The 13323-nt window shown below is 44.8% G+C and overlaps 1 protein-coding gene across 1 annotated transcript in view; it reads right to left on the reverse strand.

Moving 5' to 3' along the window:
* Positions 1-13323, reverse strand: part of TMEM132C (transmembrane protein 132C) — a gene marked incomplete at its 5' end in the record, with an annotated part of 383597 nt that overhangs the window by 123921 nt on the left and 246353 nt on the right. The window contains one exon of the mRNA XM_082641029.1: positions 7012-7158. Coding sequence (XP_082497155.1) covers positions 7012-7158 — 147 coding nt within the window. The remainder of the gene's footprint in view (positions 1-7011; positions 7159-13323) is intronic.

A 13323-nucleotide genomic window follows, 5' to 3' on the forward strand; every position in this document is an offset into this window, starting at 1 on the left:
AAGGGGGAGGGGGTGGGGGAGGGATGGATTGGGAAGTTGAGGGCAGCAGATGTAAGCTATTCTACAGAGAATGGATAAACAACAAGGTCCTACTATACAACACTGGGAACTATATTTAATAACCTGTGAAAAACCATAATGGAAAAGAATATGAAAAAGAATGTATATATATATGACTGAATCCCTTTGCTGTACAGAAGAAATTAACACAACATTGTAAATCAACTATACTTCAAAAAAAATAAGTAACTAAAATAAAAATTAAAAAAAAGAATGCCCGCAGTTTAAAGAAAACCCAAATTTTTGGCGTTTCTCCTAAAGGAATGAACTTGGGAGAGTAAGACCCAGGGAAAGCTTAGGGCGAAAGCGTGGATTAGATAAAGGTGCAAGCCTGGGGTCGAGGGGAGCCCTGGGTAGGCTGTGCTCTCCCTCAATGTTGGGCTCACTTCCCAGGCTTTATGAAATTCTTGATCCCCAGATGCTCAGACTAGCCCAGATCCCAGGTTTGAAAAAGATTCAGAAGGTGGAAGGGAGAGAAAAGAGCAAGTAGACGATGTTCCCCAAGGAACGTACACTCAGAGGACCACAAAATGTGTTCCTGTGCTCAAACACGCCATCCACACCCTTTCATCTTCTTTGCCTGCTGCCACAGAGGCATCTGCTTGGTGCTTGATTCATTTAAAGTCATGGGGTTTGGACAGGATATTAATTGTTCCCTTGGCCTCACAACCCAGAAGGGTGAAGCATAATCTAGTAGTTTGTGAGTTGATTTTGTGTGGTTGCCAAGATGCTCAAACTGCTAAAACATTACTCTAGCAGGGTGGAAACTAAATGCAGCACAGTTAGGTGTGTGTATGGACCAGGTGCAACGTCTCTTCCTGGATCTGAGGGTTTACAGACGTGGCTCCAGGACCAGAGTGCACAGGATCTTTCAGAGGTGCTGGGCTACAGGGGGAAAGTGCTCCATCAAAACAGCTGTCTTGAAGGATGGTCATCTCCCTCCCAATTGTACACAGAAGAGGCTGTTTCACCAGGGAAGGAAGCAGGGACCCTTATGTTTTTGAGAATCTCAAGCTGGGTTTGTTAGAAGCAAACCCTACGATGAGGATTCACTTGTAAGTGATGGATAAGGGAAGTTCTTCCAGAAAAACCTGGTAAGGGAGAGGGAAACAGTTCATGTAAGGAAAAGGTATGATTTCAGAAAAAGTCACAGCCTTGTCCTGCTCCCGTGGAAGCTCCAGGTATCAGTTACAATTCAGAGTCATGTGCCCCAGAGAGGGATCTGGGCTTTCATGCTCCACGTTCATCCATCATTTGCAAGGGCTGCCCCAGGAAGACGAAAACTCCCAGACTTTTCCAGAAATCTTCAAGAGTAGGCAAAAGGGCCCCAGAAGCCCCGGGTACTGCTCTGAAGGATGCAGGTGCAGGATCTTAAAGCAAGTCTACTGTTACGGACAGAATTGTGTCCCCCGACTTCAAAAATCATATGTGAAAGCCCCCAGTGTGACTGTATTTAGCGACAGGGCTTTAAAAATACAATTAAGGCTAAATGGAGTCCTAAGGGTGGGGTCCTAGTCAGATCAGACTGGTGTCCCTATAAGAAGAGGAAGAAACACCTGAGCTCTCTCTCTCTTTCCGAATGGACACACAGAGGGAAGGCCGTGTAAGGACACAGCAAAAAGGCCAGGAAGAGAGACCTCACCAGAAACCAGCAGTAACGGTACCTTGATCTTGGACTTCTGGTCGCCAGAATGGTGAAAAGAGAAATGTGTGTTGTATAAGCCACCCAGTGTGTGGCATTTTGTTACAGCAGCTCTAGCTGACTGATACACCCACATAGGCGCACAGAAGCAGTGTAAGGGTTTCAAGAGGAACCTGAGCAGTGCAGTGACCACCACACCAGGTGATTCTTTGGCTGTATTTCCTATGATAAGACTATGCATAAATTATGTCCCTGTTCTAGTCACCCAGGAAAATTATTTTAAACAATTCTTATAGTTCTGTACTTATTATAATGTACATATAATAAAAGTACCTTAAATGTATAATCTCAAGGTTATTATTACTAAAAACGAAGAAGAATTTTTAAAAGCCAGGGCAATAAAAAGGTGATTTAAAGAAAACTCTTAAGTGAGTAGTGGTCCGAATGGTACATGATGAGATATGATTTGGGGCAAGTTCCCGGCTATTGCTGAGATTCCCCTGCTGTCGCCCATTTTCCAAGCCGATTCTACAACCTTTCTGGCAATATCCTTTGGATAAATCCCTCTTCTGCTTAAATAAGTCAGGGCCATCACTTTTAGGAGCATCCAAGAACACCACTAATGTGGGTAGAACCATAAAATTTCCCTTTTAATCAACTGGCTTCAGTCAAATAAAAAAGGCAGGTCGACTGGAAGATTAGGATAGGTGATCAACAGTGAAGGGAATGCCAGTCTAAACCATGGGTCTGTAATTCACGTCCCTCCATCAGAGGGCCCAGCCTACCTTTCCAGACTAACCCCTGAAACTCCCTGTCGTGTCCCTTCCAGCCCAGGACCATCACTCACCCTCCTCTGCACAAGTTCTCCTGATTTCACACATCCAAGCATTTGCCGTCTTGCTCCTGTACCTGCAACACCATCATTCTCTGTTTCTACATATTCAGTTCTTTCCTCCTGTCCTTCCGGGAGTTCAGAGACAACAGCTACAGGAAGCCCTCTCCAGCTTGAAGAGCAGTCAAGGTGAGGTAGGCAGTGTGAGATGACTCTCAATCATCCTCACCTCCTGGTCTTCACCCACCGTCCGCCCCGTGTAATCACCTCCCCTTGAATGGGGCCCAGACATCTAACGAGTAGAACATAGCAAATGTGTTTGGATGTCACGTGCGAGATTAGGTTATAAATACTATGACTTCCGTTTGCTGGTGTTCCCTTTCTCCCTGGATCATCTCACGTGCTTGTCCTGGTGGAGAGGGACACCTGGCAAGGAGAAGGACACTGAGGCCCTCCGTCCAGCAATCCTTGAGGACCTGAATCTTGCCAACAACCTCGTGAGCTTGGGAGTGGTTCCTTCCCGAGTTGAGCCTTCAGATGAGAAACCACTAAGCTTGGCTGACACCCTGATTGCAGCCTAGTGAGATACCCTCAAGAAGAGGACCCGGATGAGATGTATCTGGATCTCTAACCCGCTGAAACTATGAGACAATAAACGTGTTGTTTTAAATGTCTAAGTTTTGGGGACTTCCCTGCTGGTCCAGTGGGTAAGACTCCAGGCTCCCGGGCGGGTTTGATCCCTGGTTGGGGAGCTAGATCCCACGTGCCGTAACTGAGGGTTCACATGCTGCCACAAACATCCTGCAGGCTGCAACTAAGACCTGGTGCAGTGAAAATAAATAAATAAATAAATAAATAAATAAATAAATAATTTAAAAAATGATGCTCTTTAAATAAATAAATAAATAAATTTAAAAATGATGCTCTTTAAATAAATAAATAAATAAATAAATAAATAAATAAATAAATAAACGTCTCAGTTTTGGGGAGTTTTGTTACAAAACACTAGATAACAAGTACTCTTGGCCTTTGCTCTCCGGGCAGAGGGAAGTAAGCCCCCACATCCCTGTGAAGTTTGCAACTTCCATGTCCTCGAAAGCCCTTATTTGAGCTGTGGTCAGTCTGTTCCTACGTGCTCCACAGACTTTAGCTTCCTTGAAGACAGGGTCTGCACCTGACTCAGTGGGTATCGACCTGGCACGAAGTATAGCGCCTCAGACGTACGTGAACCAAGCAATGTTTTCTGAAAGTCCAGGTGAGGAAGTGAGTGAGCGGGAACATCCATCCATTGTGTGCTGGTAAACAGGCCTTGCAACAATGGCAAACAGTCCTGGTTTGTGATGTTTGCCAGTTTCCATGGTGTAAATACTGCCGGTCACCACATGAGAGACTGGGGAGGAGATTCAAGCAATCCAATCAGCTCTCACGAGCCAGCACTGGATGGCTTCAGCACAGCCCTGACCCCAGTCCTGACATGTTGGCTCTTCTGCAAAGGCAGCAATTACCTTCTAAGACATCATGTTAAGAAGCCTGGGAGGGTGCAGGGAATTCCAGGCCCTCACAACCACCCAGCTTGTGGCCAGGCTAACTCAAAGCAGTAAAAAAACCTCTAGAATTCAGAAGGAAGGAAACGCTGATTTTAAACCACAGCTCGCGCTACTGTGACATCCAGCGTGGCTGACGGTGGAAAATCACGCATGATGTTTACCATCTCAGCAAACACACCTGGTCCCAACATCAAATTCCCAGAAGATCAGAACACACAGGGTTGCCACCAGGGCTCTTCAGAACCTGACCCCGTACAGCAAAGCTTATCTCCCTCAATTTGAGACTCCTTCTGACTGTGACATAAAGAACTATTTACACACACAAATCCACTGCCTGTTAATGAACACATTCCCTTTAACTTGCATAATCAACACTAATCTTGTGGGTTAATTAGATTTTATGTGTATTTGATTCAGGAGATTTAATTTGACCTCTGATCTCGTGCTTAGAGCAAGGGACCCATGCACGCATTTCTTTCTAGCCACGTTTTCACAAGGTGAAACGCCCAACACTCACCCCTCAGATGTACTAACAATCCTTCTCGGGGTCATGATGGTGAAGGTTGGTGTTTGATCCAGGAAGCTGTTTAGGACACCAGATGTGTTTGCTGGCTACAAATGGAAGGCAGGACTGAGGAAAGGGTCTTACAGATAAATGAACTGGGTGTTTCTATAAATTTATTTAGTTAGTTAGTTTTGGCTGCATTGGGTCTTCGTTGCTGTGTGCAGGCTTCTCATTGCAGTGGCTTCTCTTGTGGCAGAGCATGGGCTCTAGGCATGCAGGCTTCAGTAGCTGTGGCACGAGGGCTCAGTAGTTGTGGCTCGCGGGCTCTAGAGCACAGGCTCAGTAGTTGTGGCGCACGGGCTTAGTTGCCCCACGGCATGTGGGATCTTCCCGACCAGGGCTCGAACCCATGACCCCTGCATTGGCAGGCGGGTTCTTAACCACTGTGCCACAAGGGAAGTCCCGAAAGAACTGGGTGTTTCTAAATGCAGTGGAGCATTTGTAGAGTTCTTCTGGGTAGGCTTGAAGTGTTCACTTAAGAAAATACATCCAGTAATGCAAGTGGATGTTTCTTCCTTTAGCGCTAATCCCTTCAGGAAAATACACTGACAGACTGTATCAAGAGCCCTAAAAAACGATCTAACTGTTTGATTCTAAGAAGCCACCTCAAGCAAAAAGAGAAGTGGACAAAGATTCATGTGAAAGGTCGTTTGCTGCTGCATTATCTATGAAAATAAAACTTGGAAACAAATTAAATAGCCCAAACTATGGATGTGGTTATTTATGTAATGTTAAATCTATGTGATGGAATCTTAAAATATTTCTGAGTAATATTTAATGTCAAAGGAAGATGTTATCAATATAAGTGAAATTATCTTAAGAATCTGGATATATATTATGATACTAAATTTGTAAAATAAGTGAATCTACTACACGTTTACTATACACAGATGTTATCTATGCATTAAACATGGGAAGAAAATGAATCAACGTTAGCAGTGGGTTATCCTTAGGTAGAAGGGATATTGATATATTGTTTAAGTTTTGTCCTCTTATAGTGTTTTCACAAATATTCTAAAATGAGTATGTGTTGCTTTTATACACAGAAAGCAATTATGTTAAATAATAATCCAGAATGTCTGTCTAGACTCTCACATACCATCCCTAAGCATCATTGCCACTGACTGTCACCTCCTGTCTTTAAAGTCCTCCTCACTGAAGACTGAGTCTAATCCTTTACAATTCTGACACCAATTCTGATGTGTGTCCTTTTTCTACCACTACCAAGTAACACTCTGACACCAGCTGGGTGCCCTACACTTCACCTAAGTTCTGATACTACCTACCTGGAGATCGTGTCCAATCCCACAGGTCAAGGGCTCAGTCCCACGAGACTGTCCCCACCTTCAGATGCCAATCTCAAGTCCAGGTTGTCCCCTGTGCTTCTGACCCTCGGGCTAAAGATTAGAGCTACCATGACCCCCTCCTTGGGTTCCAGTAATTTGCTGGAGCGGCTCACAGAACTCAGAGAAACATTTGACTCACCAGGTTACTGGTTATCATGAAAGGGTATAACTCAGGAACAGCCGGTGATAGAGATGCACAGGGCAAGGCACGGTGAAAGCAGGCGGAGCTTCCACGCCCTCTCCAGGCGCTACTCTACCCAAATCTCCACGCCACCACCAACGCGGAAGCTCCCCAAAGCCAGTATTTTTGAGTTCTTACGGAGGCTTCATTAAATGGGCACTGTTGATTAACTCATTGGCCATTGGCTACTGAACTCAATCTCCAGTCTCCCTCTCGAACACGGAGGCCAGGGGTGGGACTGAAAGGTCCAACCCTCCTCCCATCATATGGTTGGTACCCTGCAACCCGCATCTTAAGGTGACCTAGGAGGCCTTCCCAAAGTAACCTTATTAACGTAAACAGAAGACAGCTTTACGCTCTCATTCTGGGAAACTGCAAGCGTTTTCAGAGCTCTATGCCAGGAACAGGGATGAAGACCAAATATGTATTTCTTCGTATAAATCACAATATCACACCCTTTGTGCAAAGGACAAACACTCTGTAAGAAAGCAGCCTCTGATAAGCAGGGGCAACGGCAGGGCAACGGGAGACGACACAGCCTCGAGGACAAGAGTGTAGGTGAGGAGAATGAATAAGCCTCCGCAAAGCAGAAGAGACCGTGCAAACTAATTTCTGTTCCCAAACCCAAACAACAGACCCGCAGAATCAGGGCCCTGCCTTTCCGGCCAGAGATGCCCGAAGGTACAACAGGTGAGGTAAGTGTCTCCAGATTTCCAAGCCGAGGTGTAACAGCTCCGCTAAGCCATGGGTACTGTGAGTCTAAGGCAGGGATCTTAGGCAGAGAGCGGGTCATGGGACCCTGGGTCACCGATGCGGAGGGAGGGGTCCCCGCGCTTACCTGTTGCGCGCACCGGGCGCCAGGCGCTGGCACACCAGGGCGGCGGTGGCGTGCTTCCCGCCGTTGCCCAGCTCCGGCTTGACGTCCCACTGGCGAGGCTCGCTGGTCCGCGTGCTCAAGATGTTCACGCCCTTCTTCACCTTGGCCCTGCGGGGACGAAGGGAGCAAGAAAAGAGCCCAGAGATTACTGACTCGGCCTTTGCAAGTGCGCTCAGCCTCCGCTAAGCTGCGTGCGTTGCTTTCTTTTACATTTTTCTGTTTTTTTCATATCCGGTGGCACAGTCAGACGAGGGGCCTCAGAGGGGGGAGGATGCCGGGGACTTGGCGACTGGAGTGAGAGGGGGATCTACCGACAGACCCCAGGAATCACGGAACTTGCTGTTCAGGTCTGAGGGTGAGGGAAACCGGCCTCAGGCAGTCTCCAAACCAAGAAGTAGCTCAGCTGAGGGGTCAGGAGAAAAGCCAGCTTGCCCAGGCCAGTCATTCTCGGTCAGGGGCGACTGTGTCCTGCGGGGACACGTGGTGATGTCTGGAGACATCTTGGGTTGTCTCAACCGGGGGGAGAGTGCTGGAACCCAGGGATGCAGCTAAGCAGCCTCCCGATGCACAGAACAGCCCTCCCTTCCCCAGCACAGATGTACCCAGTCCAAAGTGCCCAAAATGCCCAGGTTCAGAAACCCTGGTGGAGATGCACACACTGCTTTCTCCACTTTGTAGCTGTGTGACTTTGGGCAAATAATAACCTCTCTGGGCCTCACTTTCCTCCCCTGTAAATGGACATGATAATAGTAACCCCCAATATAAAGTTGTTGTGATGATGAAGTGTATTAACACATATAAAAAGATTGGAACACTGTCGAGTATACAACAAGCACTTAATAAATGTTAGTTATGGTTTTATCAGTGCAGGCAGTTCCCCAACCTGCTTCACGTGACTTGCTGGGTCTCTTCTGGGAACAAACTCAGCCAGGGACTTTTTTTTTTATTATTTATTTTTTATTTATTTTTTATTTTTTATTTTTTTATTTTTTGCTTTATAACAAATTTAATCAGTTATACATATACATATGTTCCCATATCCCCTCCCTTTTGCGCCTCCCTTCCACCCTCCCTATCCCACCCCTCCAGGTGGTCACAAAGACAGCCAGGGACTTTTTAAACAGGCAGAGCAGTCCTCTTAGAACTGTTGTTTTAGCTATGTCTCTTAGCCTGTCTGAACCTCAGTTTTCTCATCAATAAACTGGTGAGAAAAATATCGGATCGAACACATATACCTGCTTATCCTCTTTTCCCAAATCTCACTTAAAGGAGAGTCGAGGGGACTATTTTTAAAGACCCGTGATGATGCAGAGAAAGATGCAGCAAACGTAAACGATCTGGGGACCAGTAAGCTGATATACAAGGGGGTAAAAGGGTCAGCTGAACTTTCAAACTAAGTCGTGAGCTGTCAGCGAGAAAAGCTAAGAACCAGCAGAATTTATACCACGGAATCCCCCCATCTCAGGAACTGGTGGGACCACTAAAAGTTGGAGTCCATGAGGGCTAAAATAAGGAGGATTAGCCAAAAGTATGTTTATGAAGCAGCCAGATGCAAACACGCTTCCCTTTCCCTGTAACAGGGTGACTGCCAGACTCCATGTCGGGCCTGGGGGACCATGAAGATTTGATACCATGACAAAAACAGAGTCAGTATGTGACATCACACACACTGAACATTGAGATTCCTAGGCCTTTGTCCCCAAAGCTGGACCTTCACCTTCTAAGAAAAATACCAGATTCTAGACCATTCGGTACTGACCCTGGTTACTGGTCCAACCAGCCAGCCAGGTTACTTTTCAGTGAAGCTTGTAGTCACCACGGCCTATCTAGGGGCTCAGAGCTTCTAATGGTTTTTAGTCCTTCATTTTTTTTTTTAAATATGAGCAAACAAGAATCAAGAACCTTAGGACACTGATAAGGTTTCTACATGACATAGGGAACAAAACAGGCAAAAAAAAAAGAAGAAAAAAAAATCTGTAGAAAATAGATCCTACGCAGGAAAGACCACAATTAACAAAATACACAATCATTCACATTCACAGAGCCATCAGAGAAGATACTGCAATCATAAAACAAAAACAGATTGCTATTTAAAAAACCCAGAAAGGGAAAAATGAGCCCTTGGAAATTAAAAATATTATAGAAGAAATGGAAAATCAGTGGAATGGTTGATGGATAGAGTTGATGACATTTGTCCTAGGAAGCAGAAAAAAACCCAAAGAAATGGAAGAGGGTTACTTTGAGGTTCAACATCTGAACAATATAAAAAACACACAAAGGGAGAGTAGGAATCACCAGTGAAGTAATTCAAGAAATTTCCCCCAATGAAAGGATGTGAGTGTCCAGATTTGCAGGGCCTCCTGGGTGATGAACACAAGGACCCACACCAAGGCACAGGACTGATACAGCTTAGGACACTGGGTACATAGAGGTGAAATATGCAATCCTCCAGACTGAAGAAAGAATCAGGGATCAGAATGGATTCAAGATTCACAACACGCACTCTGGGAACCAGAAGGCGATGAAAAATATCTTCAAAAACTGGAGGGGAAATGATTTCCAACCTAACATTTGATAGCCAGCCTAATGATGAAGGAAATGTTTCCAGGTATGCAAGTTCTCCAAAAATTTATTTCCTACATCCTTGCTCAGAAAACTACTTGAAGATGTGCTCCATCAAACATGGGGGTAAATATAGAAAGAAATCATGAGACCCAGGAAATGAAGATCCAATGCATGACAGAGATGAACAGGACGTTCATGGTGAATAGAGGTCCTGGATAAGAGCTGAGCGCCAGCATGGAGAAATTCTGGCAACACGTCTTCAGGAAACTGGAATGTTCCTAATAAATTTGATGTGAATGAATGTCCTAAGAGGAGATTTAGATAATCAGTAAAGAGTCTGGGAATAAATAAGAACAAAATAAACAGAAAATGAAGAAAAAGAATAAAACCAAATTAGTTTATAATTCTGATGATAAAAAATCATTATGCAGGGAAGGAAAAGTCATCATCATTTAATACTTTTACTGTGATTAGCATATGTACTTGTAATGTTTTAAACACTGATTATTAATCTAGACAAAATATGATTATTATTTTTCAGGGATGGAGACATAGGAAGGAGTCGGGGAGAAAAGAGAGAAAGATCCTTATTTTTCATAGTGGGAAATTTATAGACAGTGCCTAAAACTAAAAAAAAAAAACCAAAACAGCGAAGAGGTATCAGCCTTACTTACTATGTCATTTAGTGATATGGACATAAATACCAAAGTAAGAATTTTGCCTCTGTACAAGGAGAAAGGCAGTGGAAAGGAACAGACTACTGCAGCATTTCTTTAAAAATAACATTCAATTTTGAACTACTTTGATAGTTTGAGATTAACCTGAAGTTGCACAAAATATAGAGTTCTCATATACCCAAGCTGCCCCCTGTGGTGCTCCCTTATATCATCATACATTGTCAAAGCCAGGAAGCTGGCATTGCCGCCATGCTATGAACTCATGTTCAGACCTTGTTTAGATTTCACCTGTTTTCACGTGCATTTAAAAAAATATATTTTATTGAAGTATAGTTGATTTACAACGTTAATTTCTGCTGTATAGCAAAGTGATTCAGTTATGCGATGTATATACGTGTGTAATATACATTCTTTTCCATTATGAATATGGAATACATTCATATTCTTTTCCATGACAGTTTAGCACAGGCTGGTGAATAGAGTTCCCTGTGCTCTACAGTAGGACCTTGTTTTGTTTATCCATCCTATATATAAAAGCCTATGGGCTTCCCTGGTGGCGCAGTGGTTGAGAGTCCGCCTGCTGATGCAGGGGACATGGGTTCGTGCCCCGGTCTGGGAAGATCCCACATGCAGTGGAGCGGCTGGGCCCGTGAGCCATGGCCGCTGAGCCTGCATGTCGGGAGCCTGTGCTCCACAACGGGAGAGGCCACAACAGTGAGAGGCCCGCGTACCGCAAAAAAAAAAAAAAAAAAAAAAAAGCTTACGTCTGCTAATCCCAACCTCCCCCTCCATCCTTCCTCCACCCCCACCCACCCGCTCAGCAACCACAAGTCTGTCCTCTATGTCTGTCACGTGCACTTTTTTTGGGGGGGGCGTGTATAGTTCTATAAAATCACATCACATGTGTAGACTGGAGTAACCGTCACCACAGTCAGAACACAGAAGAATTCCATCACTATAAAGACACTCCCTAATGTTACTTAATAGTCAAGCCTGCCTACCACTCAGTGCCAACAGACTCTGATTTGTTCTCTATCACTGTAATTTTGTCACTTTGAGAATGTTATATACACTTTTTACAACAAACTCTGCAGAACTATTTGACTCCTTAAATTCCATGCAAGTTATCTTATCAAAGTAATAGCTTAAAAAATTACACACACACACACACACACACACACACACACACACACACACAGAGAGAGAGAGCCCTGCCCTGCTTACCTCACAGGGTGGAGGAAATAAATCCTTGTGAATAGTTAACGGGCTAAACATCGCCTAGCAAAGATGGGAGGCGGTGATAAAACACATCTCCCCCTTTCAAGCCCACGGTACCCAAACTAGCATCACCTGCCCTCCCCGCTGCCAACACAGAGCAGCAAGAGCCTATCAGCAGCAACAGAACTTCTTCTCTAGAAACTTCTTCCAAGTCTTACTTTAAAGTGATTTGCTAAACCATACTTGCCAGCTTGGCCAGGAGAAGACCAAGGTATGCTTGAGGGACAACGATTAAACACACATTAGCAGGCGAAAGCCCCCCTTTGTCCTAATGCAGGGACACCTTCCACCCCGACTGCCCACAGCAACTGCCTCCTGAAATGTGACTTTGCTTGAAATTGGGTTTTGCTGCATTTGGATTTTGCTCAAGACTGGAGGTTTCACTGAAGCTACAAATTGTTCTTAACACTTCAGAGTTCAAGAAAATAGGAGGATTCTTGTTGACTGGTGCAGGGCCTGGTTTCTTCTCTGAGTGGGGTAGGGTGATGAGCCTCTGAGATGGGAGGAAGGCACACGTTTCAAAAGGCCAATCTTCTTAATTAGGTGTTTTCTTTGATGAGGTCAATGGATATTCCTATCTACCTCAAGGAATTAGCTGTTGCAGGAATTTGGGTTCCAGGAGCAGAAGTTCTGCAATGAGAGTCAGTGTTAAAACATCGTGGGGAGGACATTCAAGGTGGTGGAGGAGTAAGATGTGGAGATCACCTTCCTCACCACAAATACATATAAAACATATCTACATGTGGAACAACTCCTACAGAACTCCTACTGAAAGCTGGCAGAAGACCTCAGACTTCCCAAAAGCCAAGAAAATCCCCATGTACCTGGCTGTGTGGCTGACAGGGTCTTGGTGCTACAGCCAGGTGTCAGGCCTGAGCCTCTGAGGTGGGAGAGCTGAGTTCAGGACGTTGGTCCACCAGAGACCTCCTGGCCTCACATAATCAGCAAGAGCTCTCCCAGAGATCTCCATCTCAACGCTAAGACCCAGATCCACTCAATGACCAGCAGGCTCTAGTAGTGGACACCCCATGACAAACAACTAGCAAGATAGGAACACGACCCCACCCGTTAGCAGAGAGGCTGCCTAAAATCACAACAAGTTCACAGACACCCTCAAACACACCACCAGATGCAGTCCTGCCCACCAGAAGGACAAGATCCAGCCTCATCTACCAGAACACAGGCACCAGTCCACCCCACCAGGAAGCCTACACAAGCCACTGAACCAACCTTACCCACTGGGGGAAGACACCAAAAACAACAGTAACTACAAATCTGCAGCCTGCGAAAAGGAGACCCCAAACACAGTAAGTTAAGCAAAATGAGAAGAGAGAGAAACACACAGCAGATGAAGGAGCAAGGTAAAAACCAACCAGACCAAACAAATGAAGAGGAAATAGGCAGTCTACCTGAAAAAGAATTCAGAGTAATGATAGTAAAGATGATCCCAAATCTTGGAAATAGAATAGAGAAAATGCAAGACACATTTAACAAGGACCTAGAAGAACTAAAGAGCAAACAAACAATGATGAACAACAAAATAAATGAAATTAAAAATTCTCTAGAAGGAATCAATAGCAGAATAACTGAGGCAGAAGAATGGATAAGTGACCTGGAAGATAAAATAGTGGAAATAACTACCGCAGAGCAGAATAAAGAAAAAAGAATGAAAAGAATTGAGGACAGTCTCAGAGGCCTCTGGGACGCCATTAAATGCACCAACATTCGAATTATAGGGGTCCCAGCAGAAGAA

Source organism: Mesoplodon mirus (assembly GCF_964341445.2).
Source record: "Mesoplodon mirus genome assembly, chromosome: 13".
Taxonomy (NCBI): domain Eukaryota; kingdom Metazoa; phylum Chordata; class Mammalia; order Artiodactyla; family Ziphiidae; genus Mesoplodon; species Mesoplodon mirus.